Below are 21,394 nucleotides of genomic sequence, written 5' to 3' on the forward strand. Positions count from 1 at the left end.
TATTATACCATTTTCCAATACATTGAAAACTATCCCAATACATGGGAATGAATAATTTATGTATTTAATTATAATTATTTAATTTTATTAATTGGCAATTACACAATTAAAAAATTATCAAATGTAGTAATATGTTATTAAGAAAATAAAAATTAATTAGTACAAATTTATTTATTAATTGTTAGTTATATTTCTTCTTTTTTACATTTGTAGTTGTTTCATTTTTGTTCTACTTTTAATTATGTAGTATAGTTTATACTTTGTACATATTTTAAAAATTTTAATTAAATTGTTTTACTTATTTTTTATCTAGTTCGATTTTATGATTTTTTTAATGAATATGAAAATTATTGTATGGAAATAGAGTTTTAACGGTGAATTTTCGAAATAGTCAGCTAAGTTTTAAAATTTTTCTTCAAATATCACTTATGTTTTATTTAGGATCACAATATCACTCAATAATCACTTTTTTTCTCAAAAAATAGTAAACACCTCAAAAGTCTTCTTCTCTCTTGGTTGACATGAATGTCATTAATTTTTTATTTTTTTTAAAAAAACTAGACCTATTTAACTCATCAAACTCATTCAATCAAACTATAGTTCTTTTTTTCTTTGAAAGAATGCATTAGTTTATTAAAAAAAATTATACTTAGAAAAACTTTATCGGTACTAAAACTTGACACATATTTTTTAAAGGATTATTTTTGTCATTGACCACTCATAATTTTTTAATTTCCTACAAAAATTATTTTTATCTTTTTAGAGATAATAATATGACTCAACTTTCACTATTATTCTAAAAAAGACAAGTATCGTATATGTCTCTTTCTCTTCTAATTGACGGACCATGTTGTTAAATTATTTTTTTTAATAAGAGACTTATTTAAATCATCAAACTTATTTAGTCAAAATTATATTCTTATTCTTTTCTTTAAAATATATTAATTTATTAAGAAAAAATTTTCACGCTTAGAAATCTTTTATCATTACTTAAACTTTCAATTTTTTTCTAGAGTTATTTTTTTGGATTATTATAAATATTATTGGAGTCTCTTATAAAAATTTCATTTTGTTTTTGCTAAGAAAATAATATCACTCAGTTATTAATATTTTTTCAAAAAATACTAAATACCTCGAAAGTTTCCTCCTCTTCTAAATAGCATGTCATGTCAGTAAACCATCATTTTTTAAAAAATAATAAACATATTAACTCCACAAATTCATTTGACCAAAACAATAGTTTTATATTTTTAAAAATATATATTATTTTACTAAGAAGAAATTCTCATACTTAGGTATTTATACTTTTTTTTCTAGAGTTAATTTCCTAGATAATCATTCTAGTTTTTATATATAATGGCCTACAAAGATCAGTTATTTCCTAAATAAAATAATATCATTAAATTATATAAGTTATCTAGAGATTTTAATTTACATTTAAACTAATATGATAAAGATTAAGTATGGTAAAGAATTTCTAAACAGTAAAATTAAACTAATGCATTTTTTTTAAAAAAGGAATAAAACTATAATTTTGAGTACATGAGTTTGATGAATTAAATGATTTATTATTTAAAAATGTGATTTTAATGACATGACATGTCAACTAAGAGAAAGAATATTTTTGAGGTGTTTAGTATTTTTTTAGGAAAAAAGTAACAGTTGAGTAATATTGTGGTCCTAAATGAAATATAAGTGATATTGAAAGAAATTCTCAAATTCACTCAGAATTTTAATAATAACATGTTTTGGCATGTTTAAATTTTTTTTATTTTATATTTGTATATAGATAGATATACTAACAAAATGGTTGTGGTTAAATATAAAAAATTATTTTGCTAAATAATTTAACCACAATATTTTTTTTTCGTAACATTTGTAGCAATCAATGTGGCTGAAATTTATATACACATTTTATATGGTCTATGACTAAAAATTTATACTTATTGCTATGAAATCTATTATGTTGTAGACTATAGTTATAAAGAAAATTTTACTTTACAATATACATACATACATATATATATATACATACATACATACATACATACATACATACATACATACATACATACATATATATATATAGTAAGTGATTTTATCTTCGACAAACAATTTGTATCTATCTTCATATAATTAGCGAGAATTTATAAAAAAAAATATTAGATTAAGTATATTAATTAATAAAATAATTATATATAATAATTTATTTATTCAAATTATATTTGAAACTTATAAATAAGATCCTGTAAATTTGAATTAAGCCGAATAATAAACACCTCTAAAATTCTTAAAACACTTGATCATGATGAAGCTTGAGTGAAACATATTAAATTTTTGTTTAAATTCTTTATAATTAGTTAATTGAAGTTAATAGAATCGTTAATATAGATATTTATTTTCTAAAGAAAATTATATTTGAAACTTACAAGTTATAAAATTGAATCGCATCATTGACAAAACTAATTAAACTGAACTGATAAAAATATTATTTCGATGAAACAAGTCTAAAGTAAAATTTAGTAAAGTTAATTTGTTTAGATTTGTTATAATAAGCTGATTAAAAAATAGCAAAATTTAATCACTTATTTATTTAGATATACATTATTATACAAATACACTTTTGTGATAGCTATGTTCAATTATTAATCCTTGGTTCAACTAATTATAACTATATTTATAATAATTATTAATTAATAATTTAGTATTAGACTATAAAAACATTGTTCAGATAGATGAGGTTTAAATCCTCGAATAAAATAACCGTTGTCGTAACACTTGATCAAGGTAAAGTGTGTTGATTTGTTGTTATCACAATATTGTTATCGCAATATATATATATATATATATATATATATATATATATATATATATATAAGCTTAATAATAATAAAAAAAATCATTAGAGATCATTTTAGTAACAAATAATAATTCATAATTTATCAAATCGACGTAATATAGGGGTGAAAGACTTATATGATTAACACATATGTCATTCTCTTTTGTTCGACAAATGTGAACTATATGCATAATTTTTATAAGTGTCAACATATATCAAGTTTAAGGTATGTTGAATTATCGTTATTGCGATATCTTACAAATTATGCCTGAGAATTATTAAATTATATATATTTTAATTGTATTTAACCATATACTTAAAAAATAAAGAATCAGAGGTCAATTTAATAACAAATATAAGTAATGATTCACAATTTATCAAACCGGCGTAACATAGGGGCGAAAGACTTGTACCATCAACATTTATGTCTCACTCTCTTTGGTTCGGCACATATGCCTATATGAATGATTTTTATAATGTGTCAACATTTACCACTTCTAAAGTGTGATGATTTGTAGTTATTGAAATATTTCAAAAATTATTTTTATAAATTATTTAAATATATAATTTAATTTTATTTTAACACAATAATTAAAAATAATTAAGCATTGTACCACTTAAATGGGCATTTGTGATTTATTTATCTCACTTATAAAGAATGATAAACAGACAACAGATCGACATGTTTGCTTGTGTTGCCTGCTTAGATTTTTATTTTATATTTGTTTATTTAACTTACTTTTTAATATATTATATATTTGAGAATTACGTAAAAGTATTATAAATCATAATAATTAACAACTTAAAATAATTAAAAAGACGTAAAAAATTTAATTGACTCTCTAAATTTTATTACTGACACATAAATTGAGACAAAAGAACAAGTAGTAAAAATCACAATAATTAATAAATTAAAATATTTTAAAAATATATAAAAAAATTTAGTACACTCTCAAAATTGTATCAATACCACATAAATTGAGGCAAAGGGTATAACAGATATTATTTAAAAATTATTATGTTTTTTAAAAATTTAAATTACATAATTTAAATAATTTTTTAAATACAATTTGAAAATATTTTAATAACAAAATTATCCGTCCTAAATTTCAACTTACTTAAAAATAAATAAATACATTTTATTACAACTTACTTCCTCTGTCCCGTCCTATGGTTGATATAGTGAATTTAATTTTCACTGCCTTTTGATCCTGTACAATAAATATAATTTATTAAACTTATTTAAAATAAACAAATGCGTTTTCTTATTTTATTGAATAGTCATTTATTGATTATCATTTTCCAATGTGGTAATTGGCTTTTAAGTTTAGAAAATAACAAAGACTTTAATTTTCTTTAATTAAAAAAAGAAAAAAAAATAATTTGTTTTGAAAGAGAAAGGTCATTGAAGTCTTTTTATAATTATGGCCAAACTATGGCTAAATTTTTATGGCCATTTAGCACTATCCGATTGAATAAGTTGCGTTGTGCCTTTTTAATTTAAATGAGAATTGTTATGATATATATCAATTATAGTGAATGTCTATCAAGATCTATTTGATGTCTATCAGGATTTGATGTATTTGTCTTTTATTGTGAAACTAGGGACAAATTTCTCCTATAAATAGAAGAGCTTCCTTCATTAGTTCATTATAAATGACCCCTCAAGAGAAGAAATAAGAATCACTCTCTCTACTCTCTCTACTCTTCTTCTTTATTCTTTCTTATTTTATAACACGTTATCAGCACGCGACTCTATCGTCTCAAATTTGAAGGCTAAGGCTAAGGTATTATTATTTTTCTTCCCTTTTTTTCATATGGCTAACAATCTTACGAAGTGTGAGTTCGTTGACCTTCAAAGTTCGGGCAAGAACTATATTTCATGGGTGTTGGATGCTGAAATCCACCTAGATGCTATGGGTCTTGGAGACGCCATAAAGAATTAAAATAGAACATCTAGTTAAAATCGTGCTAAGACTATGATTTTCTTGCGTCATCATCTTGACGAAGTTCTGAAAATTGAGTACCTTACTGCTAAGGATCCACTCGTATTGTGGAATAGCCTAAAAGAAAGGTTTGACCACTTAAAAATGGTCATCCTCCTAAAAGCACAATATGAGTGGATGCATCTAAGATTTCAAGACTACAAGTCTGTTCATGAATACAATTCTGCCATGTTCAGAATTTCTTCTCAATTGAAACTTTGTGGAGAGACGGTCAATGATAATGATATGATGGAAAAGACGCTCTCCACTTTTTATGCCTCGAATGTGCTATTACAGCAATAATATCAAGAAAAAGGTTTCAAAAAGTATACTGAACTGAGTTTTCATATTCTCGTGGTTGAACAAAATAATGATTTGTTGATGAAAAATCATGAGAACTGACCAACTGGATCTGCACCATTCCCTGAAGTGAATGATGTGCACGCTCACCATGCTAGGCGTGAAAAAGGTCGCGGCCCTAGTCGTGGTCATGGTCACAATAACCAAGAAAGAAGCCCTGTTCCAGGTGTTAATCATTCATCAAACAAAAAGAGAAAATATGAGAAACATGACGCAGTTACTTGTTTCCGATGTGGTGAAAAGGGACATTATTCGCGTGATTGTCGTGCTCTCAAGCACTTGGTTGATCTTTATCAAGCATCACTAAAGAGGAAAGAGAGATATGCCGAGGCTAACTTTCTCTCTGAAAATAATGTTGACATCACATGCTTGGATGTAATAGACTTTTACGAGCACCCTGAAGGAAAGATTGATCACTTGATTGGTGATGGTTCCGTTAACATGGAAGAATGAATATTTTTTTATTATTGCTAAAAGTTAGTAAATAAAGAATCATGTAAAAATAGTTGTTTGCATGAGTATTAGTTTTTGATTAGTTTTTATTAAGTTCAATTATATTATTGTAGTTTATTATTAAATTGAATTGAATTTTAATTTTACCATTATTTATTGAAAAAAAATAAGAATAATCATTGACAATACCTCTTTAATTTTTTCATCAACACTATGTATGAGTTAACTATAACATGAGGTGACCTAATAATTAAGGTACTACAACATATACAATAAGTGGTAAAGTAATAAAATTAGCGTAACCTTGCCGTGTTATTCATGTAAAACATCAACACTACATTCAAGTATAGTAATTTAACTTACTAATCTTCCTACGTGTGCTTTTAATCATTATACATAGTAATTTTTTTATTTTTTTTCTTTCTTTATCATCAATACCAATTGTCAGATAATATGCATGCTGTTTATTAGGTTTACTATGTGTCTATCAAATCTGTTGACAAGTAATTTTTTTTTTTTTGCACATGCCATATAGCTATTTTTTTCTTTAACTATTGAAACATAAAATGCTAAGCTAAGCTAAGCTAATTTTTTATAGTATAAGCTTTCACTTTGTAACAAAAATTTAATATATATCTTATTTGATGTATGTCATTTTATTTGAAGATATGAATAATTTTCAAAGTAAGATTTCAAATTGTGAAGATATTTGTTTGATTGATTCTGGCACTACGCATACGATATTCAAAGACGAGAAATATTTCTCTCATCTAAACATGGACAAGATTAATGTTACTACAATTTCTGGTAGTGCTAATTTGATTGAAAGCTTTGGAAAAGCCATTATAATCTTACCCAAGGAAACTAAACTCATCATAAATAATACTATGTTCTTTCCCAAGTCTCGGAGAAACTTGATGAGTTTTAAAGATATTCGTGAAAATAGTTATCATATCAAGACATTTGATGAGATGAATCTTGAATATCTTGGTATTACCAACAATGTCTCTGGGCAGACATGTATTGTTGAAAAGTTCCTTGCTTTATCTTCTGGCCTGTATTGGACAAAGATTTGTGCAATTGAGGCACATTCTATAGTAAACCGGAAGTTTACTGATTCCAATACTTTCGTAATTTGGCATGATCATCTGGGACATCCAGGATCAATAATGATGAGACGAATAATAGAAAATTCAAATGGGCATCCATAAAAGAACTTGAAGGTTTTTTTGAATGGTGAATTTTTATGTAATGCTTGTTATCAAGGCAAGCTGATTGTGAGACCATCGCCAATAAAAGTTGGGATTGAGTCCCCCGCATTCTTGGAACGCATACATGAGGACATTTGTGGACCAATTCACCCACCAAGTGGGTCGTTTAGATACTTCATAGTCCTAATAGATGCTTTTTCTAGATGGTCTCATGTGTGCCTTTTGTCATCTCGCAACTTGGTATTTGCAAAATTGTTGGCACAAGTAATATGATTACGGGCTCAATTTTCTGATAATCAAATTAAGTCTATTCACCTTGATAATGCTGCAGAATTTTCATCCCACGCATTTAATGACTATTGTTTATCGATTGGGATAAGAGTGAAACATCCTGTACCCCATGTTCACACTCAAAATGGCCTTGCTGAGTCATTAATTAAACATCTGCAGTTCATAGCAAGACCATACTGAAGAAAACTAAGTTGCCCACTTCGGTTTGGGGTCATGCAATTTTGCATGCTGCAACATTTATTCGTCTTAGACTGATAAATTATCATAAATTTTCTCCGTTTTAATTGGTTTCGGATCAAGAGCCTAATATATCTCACTTGAGAACTTTTGGGTGCGGTGTATATGTGCCTATAGCACCACCAAACCGCACCAATATGGGCCCCCAAAGAAGGTTAGAAATTTATGTTGGGTTTGAATCACCCTCTATTATTCGCTATCTTGAACTATTAACGGGAGATATGTTCACTGCTCGATTTGAAGATTGTCGGTTTGATGAGATACTTTTCCCAAAATTAGGGGGAGAAGATAGTGATATCAAAAGAGAAATTTTGTGGAAAAATCCATCACTATCTCATCTTGATCCACGTACTTCTATTTGCGAGCAAAAAGTACAAAAGATTATTCATCTGCAGAGAATTATAAATCAAATGCCGGACGCATTTACAGGTTATCACATATTCCTGCAGAGAATGTCCCAATTTGAATTGATGTCTCTAAAGGACCATCCATTAGTGTCATAGCTAATGAATCTAAAGCACGCTTGAAGCGTGGCAGACCATTAGGTTCTAAGGATCGAAATTCTAGAAAAAGAAAAATAAATGGTCAAGATGTCACTACAAAAGATCCTCATATGAAAGCTCAAGATTTGAGCAATGTTGATATCCCTAAAATGGTCAATGAGCCTGAGACTCAAGAAAATGAGGAACTATCCATAAATTCAAGTGATGTTGAAACTAATTTGAATCAATCTGAAATAGTAGTGGATCATGTCTTTGCATATAATGTTGCAACGAATATCATGCAAGATAGTGAGGATCTTGAACCTCAATCTGTCACAGAATGTTGACAAGGAAATGACTAACCAAAATGGCAAGAAGCAATTCAATATGAATTGGATTCACTTGTCAAGCGTAAAGTTTTTGAAAACCTATAACTCAAACACCTAATGGTGTTAAGCTTGTTGGCTATAAATGAGTCTTTGTGCGAAAAAGAAATGAGAAAAATGAAATACAAAGGTATAAAGCACGCCTTGTCGCACAAGGATTTTCACAACGGCCTGGTGTCGATTATGATGAGACATATTCACCAGTTATGAACGCAATAACATTGCGTTATCTTATTAGTTTCACTATCCATAAGAGACTTGAAATCCATTTGATGGATGTGGTAACAACCTATCTATATGGATCACTTGATAATGAGATATACATGAAAATTTTCGAAGGATTTAAAATGCCGAAAGCATATAGTTCAAAGCCTCGAAAAATGTATTCCATTCAATTGCAAAGATCATTGTATGGTTTGAAGCAATCTGGACGCATATAGTATAACCGTCTTAGTGAATATTTATCTAAAGAAGGTTATACGAATGATGAAATTTGCCCCATGTGTTTTCATAAAGAAAACAACGCCGGAGTTTGTTATACTTGTTGTCTATGTCGATGACATAAACCTTATTGGAACGCCAATAAAGATTCAAAAGGCAATTGATTACCTAAAGAAAGAATTTGAGATGAAAGATCTCGAAAAGACAAAGTTATGCCTTGGTTTGCAAATTGAGCATTTGACAAACGACATCTTTGTTCATCAATCTGCCTACACAGAAAAGGTGTTGAAACGATTCTATATGGATGGAGCACATCCATTAAGTACTCCGATGGTTATTCGATCACTTGATGTGAATAAGGATCCATTCCGGCCTCAAGAAAAGAATGAGGAATTCCTTGGTCCTGAAATACCATATCTTAGTGCAATTGGTGAACTAATGTATCTTGCAAATACTACAAGGCCTGATATTGCCTTTTCAGTAAATTTGCTAGCAAGGTATAGTTCTGCTCCTACTAGGAGACATTCGAATGGGATCAAACACATATTACAGTATTTAAAGGGGACTACCGATATGGGCTTATTTTATTCTAAAGATTGCAGTTCCGATCTTATTGGTTATGCTGATGCTGGGTACTTATTTAACCCGTATAAAGCTCAATCTCAAACAGGCTATGTATTCATATGTGGGGGTACTGCCGTATCTTGGAGATTAACAAAGCAGTCTATCGTAGCCACTTCATCGAATCACGCTGTGATTATAGATATTCATGAAGTAAGTCGAGAGTGTGTGTGGTTGAGGTCCATAATACATCTCATTCGAGAAAAATGTGGCTTTGAATGTGACAAAGTACCCATAATTTTATATGAATATAATGCAGCATGCATAGCACAACTGAAAGGTGGATTCATAAAAGGAGATAGAACGGAGCACATTTCGCCAAAACTCTTTTATACACATGAGCTCCAAAAGAATGGTGATATTGATGTACAACAGATTCGTTCAAGTGATAATGTGACTGATTTATTCACCAAGTCTCTTCCAACTGCAACTTTCAAGAAGATGGTGCACAAGATCGGAATGTAAATGTTCAAGGAAGTTCTTATTAGGGGAAGCTAATACGCGTTGTACTCTTTTTCCCTTACGAGGTTTTGTCCCACTGAGTTTTCCTTGTAAGGTTTTTAATGAGGTAGCCTATATGCGTATTGTTAGATATTCAAGGGGGAGTGTTATGATATATATCAATTATAGTGAATGTCTATCAAGATCTATCAAGATCTATTTGATGTCTATCAGGATTTGATGTATTTGTCTTTTCGTGTGAAACTAGGGACAAATTCCTCCTATAAATAAAAGGGCTTCCTTCATTGTAAATAATCCCTCAAGAGAAGAAATAAGAATCACTCTCTCTACTCTTCTTCTTGTCAAGGTATTGACTTTCAAACGAGAACCTGTATAGGGCAAATTACAATTGTATCACAAAAATCTGTACATAGTCCATCGATAATACCACAATTAGATTTCGTATTATAGCTTCTGCATGTTTCTACCAAAACTATACAAAATTTTATTCTCATCTTTGAAGCTAATTTTCCTTACCATTTCCTTTTTCTTCCTCCTTAATTTTCAACAAGAAAACAAGAAAGCTAAATGAAAAGCTCTGTTTTACTCTTTATATGTATTATGATGCTTTCACATCCGTTGATTTTCTTTCTGCATTGTTTTAGATTATTTTTCTTTAGCCAATATTCTATCAAAAATATTTTTTCTATTTTTAAATGGTGATAAAATTTATATACACTTTTATCCTTTTGAGACCCACTCTGTGAGACTACACTGAAAACATGTTGAATGAAAATGTTCGTTTATAAGTAAATTGACTGACCCACACATAAATCCCTTTTTTAGATTACAATTTAGATTTGTTACTATTGTTAAAAATAGTGCAATATAATTCTTGAGAAATTACTTTCCGCATAACTTTTAACTTGAATTTAATATTATTTTGTTGATTAACTCTATTAATGAGTGTAGACACCTAATTTTGTCCCTCCCGAAGACCTAAGTTACACATTTTTATCCCTGTCTTACCACGTGCCCTCACCCGTATGATTATATCCCATAAAAAATACAAAATTAACAAACCCACTAACAAACCTAATCCCTAATTATTCTTTTGTAACAAAATTAACCACTCCTCCTATCAATTTTGGACAACACATCACTACCCCATGCCCCCATATCCTACCCCACCTACCCTACCCCAATACCCACCCACGTAAACCTCATAATAAAACACATACACATACTCTCACAATCACAGAATTTGGCACCAACAGTAACCAAAAAAGAACAGAGCACATCTCAAAAAAAAATAAAAAAATTCCCTTTCTTCTCCTTTCCATCACCTTCTTCGATTTTTGGACCTTCAAGAACAACAACATACAATAACCCATTTTTTTTTCTTTTCTTTCCATTCCACAATTCTTTCTTCACTGACAGAACACCACACGGATCAACACAACAATAATACCACAGATTAAAGACACCCACAAGGAAATTTTCCATCATCTTCCATAATCACATACTCCACTCAAAAGGATTCCACTCCATCATACCTACACAAAAACACACAGAGCTGGTCATTTTTCTCATTAACAAGAGACTCTCAGCTCTCACACATACACGAATTCCACCACACACAGAAAAGGGAGTAGATCATGAGAGAGGCGTGAAGAGTAAAGAGAAAAAGAGATAGAAATTGAGTGAAAAAGAAAAGGCGAAAGATAAAGAGAAAAGCAGACGAAAATTTGGATTGTTTCGGCGAGTTCTCGCTGGAAAACGCTACTGTCGCGCAAATCCAGCCAGTGGTTCTCCGATTTCGCCGTTTTCGTGTACGCCGGAACTCCGACGAAGTGAAACCCGGCTACTTTCTGACCCAATCACACCCCGCAATTATTCCCGTTCTTTTTTTGGTGAATACTACCAACGAAAATTCATGTTGAGTGGACGAGTCGACGGTGAGGTTCGATTTGGATTGAGGTTCTGATGGCTGCGATACTCCAGCCATTCATAAAAATAATTAATGAATTTGATTCGAAAGCCCTTTTATTGGATCTTTGGTGGGTGTTTGGTCTTGTATGTTGTGGGGTCCATTCGATATTGCGTTTGGGGGGTGTTCGTGACTAACCCGTCCAATATTCGTGATTTGATTTTCACTTTGAGGTCTGGTTCCTTGGTTGAAATCTGTTCGGCTGAAAATTTTGAGACACTGATTGGGTTTGTTCATTGTGAGGTTCTCCGGTCGAGTATTTTGGTCTTCGGATTTCTTTATTATCGACAAGGATCAGTTTCATCGAGGTCCATTTCTTCTACCGGTCTTTATTTTATCTTGACTCTTTATTGATGTTGTGGGTGTGGATGATTTATTTGTTGTGTGTTTGGTTTGAATCTTCGTTGTTTGTGTTGCGTTTGATGTTGGTTTCGGATTATGAGATGTGATTGGAAAATCGAAGCATACACTAATCATGTGGTTAAAAATGGACTTGGGGGTGAGAATTAAAATTTGATATAATTGGAAATTTGGATTAGTTGATTTCATTGTGTGTTTAACTTGAAACGAGCGCTAATTGAACTTGGTAGTATCGTGATACGCCGATTGGTTTAGGCAAAGGTAGGTTGGGTAGGCAAGATTTAGGATTTGTGGTGAAATGTTTGTGGAATGGTTTTGATTTATACATTGACATCTATTGTATTAATTTGGCCGGGGAATGCCCCGAAGTATCTGTATATATTTATTCACCGGGGAATGTCCCGAAGTACCTTGTACTTGGAAGATGTTCGTGGTGAAGGCCCGAGGCGTCGGGTAAAGCATTAGTTTAGGATTAGCGTAGGTTTATTTTTAGTCCTTTTTTATTTTGGACTGTATAATTGGACTGGACTTTACATTTTTGGATTGTTTTGTTTTGTTTATTGTTTGATTATTTTGCGTTCTTTTGTGCGGTTTATACATTTTGTAATGCCGAAATAGTTGATACACTCTACCAAGCGACCGTGGTTGAACCACGGGATCGAGGGGTGCCTAACACCTTCCCCTCGGTCAACAGAATTCCTTAGCCGGAGTCTCTGTTCGCAAACCAGTTTAAAGAGTCAAATGGTTTTGAAAAGGATTTTCCAATGATGACTTGGCACACTAGATTATGCCAAGTGGCGACTCTGAGTAAAAAATGTAAATAATCCTTTTCCGAAATAAATTTTTATTTCTTGTCACTTAAATAATAAAACCTTTTCGACCCTTAAAATATAAATCTTTTGGAGTGTGTAAAAAGAGGGGTGTGACAATGAGTTAATAACTCAAATGGTCACCCAACTTTGAATTTTTATCCAGAAAGTCACTCAATTTTGATGTTTACTCAGAAAGTCACTCAACTTTCACATTTTTACTCAGACTCAGACTCACTGAGTAAAACTGTGAAAGTTGAGTGTCTTTCTGAATAATGATCAAAGTTGAGTGACTATCTGGGATAAAAGTTCAAAGTTGAGTGAACATTTGAGTTATTAACCCCTCTACTAATAAAATAACAAACCTTCATCAACAAAAACAACAACATACTCATTATATTTCCGCATAGCGAAAGAATCATTGTCTAACATATAAATAAATAAAATTTTCGATCATGATTTAATATCTTTATATAAAATTTTACACTTTATTCAAAAATCTTTTGAAATCTTGATCTAAAAAATTCATAAATTGAAAAAAAAATAAAAAATGAATAATCGGCAAAAATTTCCAAAAATATGAGAAGATCCACCATCCCTTCACCTGAAAAAACCAAACAAACAAAAAACCCCAAAAAGAAAAAAAGAGAAGTAAAATAAATAGAAAGAAGAGTTTGGGAAGGATCACATTCACAGATCTGTACGCGAGAGTGAGCTGAAAGAACAAATTTGCGATAAAATCCCTTGAACTTTACACCTTTAATACATAAAGGAAGCGAAAATGATGTCCAGTAATTACACCGCCATTGATAATCAGAATGTTTCTGGATCTGTTCCTGTATGTTTTTCTCTATTTTTGTTTTCGAATTCATTCAGCCTTTTTTCAGTTTCAGATCTGATTGTTGAATATTATTGCAGGCAGTCGCAGATCCACCTGGTCAAGTTGCCGTCAAATTCACTGGTAATTGACTTAATCACCTTTTCAATAGAATCATTGATGATATTGAATTAGTTTTTGTCAAATTAAATGGACTTAATTTTGTGATTTGCAGAGTCGAATTTGCAGACATTTCCACCTTCCAGTTCCCAGGGCAAAATCTCTGCTGCTTCTGGACCTCCACGTGATGCTGACGGTAACTCCGACTAATCTACTCATATACGTACTGTTTTTTTTATTTGAAATTTAATTTGGTTTATCGTAGTATGATTGCTATTATAAAGCGTGTAGTTTTCAGCTAAATGCAGCTGATTTAATGTTTATCGGTGTTTATATTCTACAATTGATTGATCCATCTTGTCATGCTTGGATTATCATTGTGGTTGTCCATGATACTGTTCTTGTGGCAGCGGTGATTTGAATCAGCATCCTGATAACACTGACATTGACAACATGTTTGACCTTGATATGATTTGAATTGTTAACTTGACAGCTGATATGTTTTAATCAACTAAAGATAATGGACATTATTATATTTGTCAACACTGTTCTGAATTTACTGGTGAAAAAATTTCTAGACTGGCATCTTTTACTTGGTGCACTTTCATATGCCTATAGAAGAGGTGGAGAGATGTTGGCATGCTACTGGTTAGAAGTGCCAAAGTGGGGAAGATCTTTAAATTTTCCAAGCAACTACAAGGTTAATTTAAGAATGTAAGTTTTTTTAACAAATGTAAGTTTTTTTAACAAAACAAGTTAGTCGAAAGCGCTAGTTCCTGCTTCCATCTCCTTTTAGATAGTGCCTGTCCAAATCAATGTCTTGGAAGTTTGGCTGGAGCAGAGAGCAATTCAGTCCTGATCTTGCTTTGTGGAGATGAAACAATTAGAAAAGAGGAGAAATTGAGTTCTTTAGCTAATGAAGTTTTTAAAGAATTCTTGTTATGGAAGATCTTGATAGTCGGCAAGGCACTACAAATAGCAGTGAGGTTATTCATCAGAATGGGAGTCAAAATCAGATAAATTTTGGGATGTAATGATGCTTCTGATTGTTATGCTAGTGGTCTAGTACTATATGGTAGAATCATAAAAAAGAACTTGTTTTGCCAATAATAGGAAAGACGAATATAGTTTGGTGTGGATTTATTAGTCAAAATGAGGTGAGGAAGAAATCTTTTTTCCAGGATAAAAATAGGAAAATAAGGAAGTTCCAGAACGGGTCTCGAGGGGTTACGATAATGTGGTTATGTTTACTCTAGGTATACCTAGTTCTTTACAGGTTGTATCATTTGGTGCTCCTTCATATTGACTATTGAGTTATTTCATTATCTCCAAAGCGTAAACTGAAGGAAGCTGCAAGTGATGCTATTCTGTCCTTCCCGTTATGTTATTAGTACTTTTAGCAAATTTATTTTTCTTGATTCAAGTTGAATTACTTCTATTCTCTTTTTGTTTAATAATTATAATTTTGTTTTTGTAGATACATTCTCTAAACCAGTATCTGGTTCTGATGAGCCCCAACAGGGCGGTTGGTTCCGTGCTTTCACTATTGCTGCTTATAAGCCATATTTTGATGTTGATACCTCTGATGTTCTAGAGAGGATAAAAGATTCACTCCTTCCTTTCACGGGATCCTTTTCAGAGAAGACTGCCGATAACCCAGATTTGTATGCTCCCCCCTCTTTCATTTTCTTTACTGAATTGGTCTTTATTCTCTTATATTATTCTGAATTACAGATCTTATGCGTTATGAAAACGTATCACTCGTATTTATTTCCTGGAAATATAAGTTTTTTGGACTTTTACCATTTTCTGAAAATAGGGTGGGGGTTGACCATTATTAAAAGACATTTATATTTTTTTATCCCATTTACTTCCATCAGTTCTCTGCCCTAGGTGTTTCCCGTTTCTAGGAGAGCAAAAATCCATCTTCTCTTTAACACTTCTCTTCTTGGATATTATTGTTCTAATTTTGGTTTTGGGGGAGATCCCCCTTAACGAGTATCCCTTTCTGGCAATTCCATCCTACAATATTCTCATTGATCAACTATTTAGACCTTAACTTTTTACCTCGCTTAAAATCAGAAAATGACTAAGAGGCGTTCACTGGCTGAGATTGTTGGCTGGGAGGTTGGCCATGAGCCTGAAATAATATGACAAAGCCAATATTCTCATTGATCAGCTATTTAGACCTCAACTTTTTTACCTCCTTAGAATCAAATAATGACTAAGAGACATTTACCGGCTGAGATTGCTGGCTGAGAGGTTGTCTAGTGGCAAAGTCAATATTCTTGAATTGTTCAATTTGAATAGTGATTTATTTTGGTGTTGAAGTTCCAATGAGTGCTGGTTGTAAGGGGATGGTGTAGTGTAATGTCAGGCTAGCAGATCTGGAACGATTCTTTATAACTCTTGTAACTATAAAGATTTGTTGGTTCTCGTTTTTTTTTTAATTATAAATAAACTGGCTCCCCACTTGGTGCGATTACACTGGGTTTGTTGTTGTTGTTGATAAATAAACTGGCTGTTGTGTTTCTTGTTCATCTAAAGTTTATGTCAACTGAAATTCCCGCATGAAAAACTTAAATGGAACTGAAAGAGAAATTCTGTTTATGTTCCCTCAATTCTCTGTTAGATTTAGGATTTTAACCAAAGGGAGGTTGTTTCAAATTCTGGTGGTATATTTTGAAAATTACTATTACAGAAAAACCAATAAGAAAAAGTTGCGCTGGCATCTTTTTCAATTTCGAGTTGGAAATTGTGCTGTGCGTTTTTTTTATAATTTTTTTTAACAAAGGTTGAAAAATTGTTTGTATGTAGCATCAGTACAATGCACAGCGCAATTTGTGCTGTGCATTGTACTGATGCTTGTGTATTTTTGTGCAAATCATCTGATTTCTATCATATGTGCATTTGTTTTGATTTCTTATTCTCTCCCTTATATCTACATGTCTTCTATTATGATATTAGGATTGTTTAGGTACTTTATTTATTATTTGGATCTTTTATTTCCTTAGTGTTTCAATTCTTAAATTTTGTTTTTACTTTTCTTTACTTTGGAGTGCTTAGTGGGTTTTGTTTCGTGTGTTTGGGGATTGGGGGTAAATCATTCAGCTACTCATTGCCTCCTGTTTCATCTACTTTATGCGTGTTCCTCTATCATTTCTGTCCTGGTATAAAAGCTCATGTTTGTTTGTTGGCAAGTGGCAAGCTTATTATGGTCATACTGGTACCTTGCTTGAACGCTGCTTTATGTGATGGTTATCGAATTTGTTTCAAGAAAAGTTACTTCAGTTGTTGACTTTATGGTACATTATGACTGGTCTCGTGCCCTTGCTTCTTTTTCACTTGGTTTCCAATTGGTTTGCTTTTTCGGAATTGGAACTGTGCCTATGGTATTTCAATACCTTCATGACAAGTAACAAATCAAACAACCTACCAAAATAGCAAGTAAAGGTTTGCCACTACTGCCCCGCTGGTATGTCTTTAGCCCCAGCTTTACCTGTTCAGTGAACAAGAAGAAGCTCGATCAGAACTTCCCTGCAGGAAATTTTTGCTAAAGGGTGCAATGTAGGAAGAGAAGCTATGTTTGCAAACGTTGCATCTAAACCAGCCCAAACTCTTGCCAGATGCTTAAATTAGCCATTATCTGCACTCGGTGGTGCCAGACTAGTTTGTGCCTTAGCCCTTAAGATATTATCTGTGCATTTTTCAGTTGTTTCCATAGTTGCAAACTTCTCTACCATAATTATTCAATTTCTTCATTTCAGGTATGGCCCATTCTGGATATGCAGTACCTTGGTTTTTGTTGCGGCTTCCATTGGTACATTTATTACCTATATAGCACACAAGCTACACAACAAGGAGTGGAACTATGACATCAACCTTGTCACTTGGTCTGCGGGTTTATTCTATGGTTATTCCACTATAGTTCCTCTTTGCTTGTTTGTAGTCCTCAAATACTTCTCTGCCCCATCTGGCCTCGTTCAGCTGCTGTGCCTTTATGGCTATTCCCTTTTTGTCTTCATTCCAGCGTTGGTAAGTTTATGTAATTATAGTATACTGGATCAATGATTGCACTATCATTTTTAGTTTGTAGGATCCATACTAAGATTTATGGTTACTGTGTTACAGTGTCTGTCTCTTGTTCCCTGGGAGATAGTGAGATGGGTGGTTGCTGGTGTAGCTGGCTTCATGTCTGCCACATTTGTTGCTACTAATCTGAAGCACCACATAGCATCGGCTGGCGAAAGGTGGTTCTTTATTGTGGCTGCTATCTTCCTGTTGCAACTTGCTCTTGCTTTGGTATTGAGGGTTTACTTGTTCAACGTCACAGTATAGCTAGTATTGAAATGCGTCTAGGGTTGGTTTGAATATGTCATGTTATTAATTAGAAGAGAAATCACATTGTCCTTCGTATCACTTTGACTGGAAGTGTGCTTGGTCACTGAAACGGAACTGTATTCATTCATTTTTGACGATATACAATAATATAGTTTCATTTTCACCAAAAGGGTTCATTCTCAGCTTGTGGCCCTCTTTTTCCATAAGTAGGTTTGAGAGTGAGCTAATTTTCAATTTTGTGTCTGCCTTTTCTTACTTTGCTTGCTCCTTTTGGGCTTGGGGTCAACATTGGATTGTGATGATTACTTTGCTATTTTCTCAACTCTTGCATTGTCAGATCATGCATTGTGAGTGCAAATTCAATATATTAAATATACGTATAAGCTTTTTCACAAGTCAATAGAGCATATATGTAGAAAGAATTAATCAAACCGACCCCCTCGAATCTTTTTGAGTTGCCAAGTCGGCTAAAACAAAGGAGGCAATTACTGCAAGCAAATTTGGCCAGTTAGCATTAGAGGCACAAGATCATAATCTCAAAGTTTAAGCCTATACATTATACAACACGTGTAGTGAAAAAGATCATAATCTCATAATAGCTACTAACATTTAGCTTGTACACACAACATAATTTTCCGACAAAGAGTGTGCACCTGACCACCCTTTGATATAGGTGGCTCCGCCCACGAGAGAGAGAGAGAGGATATTCGTTTTAAGAGCTGACAACGACTCTTTTCACCAGGAAATCATAGTAGAAATGACATTTTCTGCAGGCATAGTTAACAAAAGTTATTACAAGAATTTCAGAAAACAAGAGGGCGGCTACACCCACCCACCCCAGCCTCAAATGGCTTCCTCTAGATGCTACGCGTCTAGCTCTCAAGTGCTCATTTTCCAATACGTTTAGTGCATTGGAAATACTAGTTTGCTACTTTGCTTAATAAGAAAATTAGGCATTAGTAAAAGGCCAAAACAAAACAAGTTGCCCAAACAAAAAAACTCGTCATATGAAATGGGAAGGACTAGTTTTAATTAAATCAATAAGGCTGTCTGTTAACTTGTTAATAAAAAAAAGCAAGTACCAAAACATATTATAAGTTAGAAAATTTTAGTACTCACGTATGGTACGTTAAGCTTTAATAACTTGTTTTACTATAGTATCTAATTAAACAAAATGTCACAAGATTTTATGGTCAGAAAGAGATCAAGCCTCAAAGCAAAGAGATGACAAATCCAAGGAGTATATGATTATTTAATAGTACAAATCTCTACTTTTAAGAGAGGTTAGAACAAAAGAAAAAACAAAGATAGTATTAAATCAAGGAAGAAACCTACCTCAAAACAAAACAAAACAAAATGCTAAAGATGCCTTTATGAAAAATGTGTTGTTTCTTCAAAGGCAAGAACCCTTTACATATTTTACTAGCATATTAGGGTCATGACAGTCAACACAAGAGCTAAATTAACTTGTATCTTACCTAGATATTTGCATAAACATTATGTTTTTGTCTTTTAGACTTTAGAGAAAGAGAGAAAACATTTGCAAAAAGGTCAGAAAGATCCTAAGGTAGAGTCAAATGTTAGATCCTGAATTTAAGATATGTGGATTTTTACCAAAAAGCTTTGTAGAAAAAGCCTATTGGTAGAAATTTCTAAGAATTTTAGTAATCACTGTTTCTGCTGACATTACATTTTGTCATCATCCATATACTTCAACTACGTAACTTCTTTAAAATTATATTGATGACTAAGGTTCTACTTTTCACACACAACTCTGTTTAGTTGAAAAAAAAAAAAAAACACACCTTATTAATTAGAAGCTCCTATATAGTACCATGCAACTTACTCAAATGTATTTACTCATTCACATCACTTAATCTTTTCCATCTTGGTTCAGTAGCCATATCTTTTTCTCAATAGAAATCACATTCTCACAAAAGTTATATCAATCAAGAGTGAGAAGAAGTTTACTAAAGGGCCATGCTTGCCAAAAGAAGTATAGTACTTTTATTAATGATTTTTGTGACTCTTTCATCTATTAAACAAGATGTTTTGGGGGGTCGCGGTTATTACCTGCTGCAAGATAAAAACAACATGAATATGGAAGATCTTGCACAAAGTCCTGTAGGTACTACTACAAGTAGCAGCCATGTTGGAGATGAAGGTGGATTTGTTGCATATGTCAATAGAGAAGTGCCCTCTTCTTCTGATCCCTTGCACAATAGATGAGCAAAGAAGAGATAGTAAGTTGTACATAGATCATTGCAGAAGCTATTGGATATCATGCATTAGGTGTGTGTCCTTTATCATGAGCTAGCTATTCCACTTGATACTTGTTATCTCCTACCAGCATATATAGATGACGCGGGTAACTCAAGAAAAATCACCAGTTATCGTATTTTCTTTGTGCTAGGATTTGAGTTGGTGCTCATCTGATCGTTTATAGAACCACTAAACCATACCTTTGGGTGCATGCGAGTAATAATATTCTTATATTTTGTATGTTGGGTAAAAAGAATTTGTATGACTAGAGATGCTTCACAACCCCTTGCATGAAACATAGAAGCAAGAGTTGCTCTGTAAGGGGTTGTGAAACATTGTCATTCTCATAATAATAGCCAAAACACTTGAAGTTCCTCTTTTTATTTTTATTTGTTATTACTGTTGTTTCTTTGATTTTTTTATTATCAACAGTTCTGGAAAACCCTAAAGATTTCAGCATGAGTTTTTCTTTTATTCTTCACAAGCTTTTCATTCCCACTCATGTGAATGTACTGTACTCCCTTTTCTTCAGTAGAATACATCATCTCTTTCATTATTTCTTGTTTAGAAAAATTATTGTGTAATTCTTTTTTGCAACTCATGGAGAGAAAAAAACCAGGGCACTACAAGAAGAAAAAAAGAAAGTGAACTGCCCAACCAACAGGAAGATTAACAGTAAACGAAACCTTTTAAAAGTAGTACAGGATTTTCAAATTCTTAACACCACGGTGAGTTTATTTTTGTTAAAAAAATCTTACGTTGGAATACGAGTGCTTAGAGTGGGAAACAACTGAACATTGAACGAGACTTTGAAGCTTGAAGAATAAGTCTAAAATGTCCTTTAATTATTGCACTACAATTAAATAATTGCCATTTTCCTCATTAATTTGACTAATAATTGTAGTTGTGATTTCCTCATTAAATAACAAGCCTGTAGAAAAAGATAAC

The 21,394-nt window shown here is 32.2% G+C and overlaps 1 protein-coding gene across 1 annotated transcript; it reads left to right on the plus strand.

Moving 5' to 3' along the window:
• Positions 1–13,296: 13,296 nt before the first annotated feature.
• On the plus strand, positions 13,297–18,353 carry LOC107839553 (protein YIPF1 homolog). Its single transcript, XM_016683091.2, has 6 exons — positions 13,297–13,744; positions 13,825–13,867; positions 13,959–14,039; positions 15,321–15,507; positions 17,611–17,878; positions 17,975–18,353. The coding sequence occupies exons 1-6, from the start codon at positions 13,688–13,690 to the stop codon at positions 18,179–18,181; spliced, it is 843 nt and encodes a 280-aa protein (XP_016538577.1). The 5' UTR covers positions 13,297–13,687; the 3' UTR covers positions 18,182–18,353.
• The last annotated feature ends 3,041 nt before the right edge of the window (positions 18,354–21,394 follow it).

This window comes from Capsicum annuum, chromosome 8 (genome assembly GCF_002878395.1).
Source record: "Capsicum annuum cultivar UCD-10X-F1 chromosome 8, UCD10Xv1.1, whole genome shotgun sequence".
NCBI classification, from domain to species: domain Eukaryota; kingdom Viridiplantae; phylum Streptophyta; class Magnoliopsida; order Solanales; family Solanaceae; genus Capsicum; species Capsicum annuum.

What these genes read in the sequence shown, in the direction of transcription:
- LOC107839553 (XM_016683091.2), top strand. Translation starts at nt 13,688, where the DNA reads ATGATGTCCAGTAATTACACCGCCATTGATAATCAGAATGTTTCTGGA. An exon ending in AGTTGCCGTCAAATTCACTG is followed by an intron (nt 13,868 to 13,958) that starts GTAATTGACTTA and finishes TGTGATTTGCAG; the next exon opens with AGTCGAATTTGCAGACATTT. An exon ending in ACTGCCGATAACCCAGATTT is followed by an intron (nt 15,508 to 17,610) that starts GTATGCTCCCCC and finishes TCTTCATTTCAG; the next exon opens with GTATGGCCCATTCTGGATAT.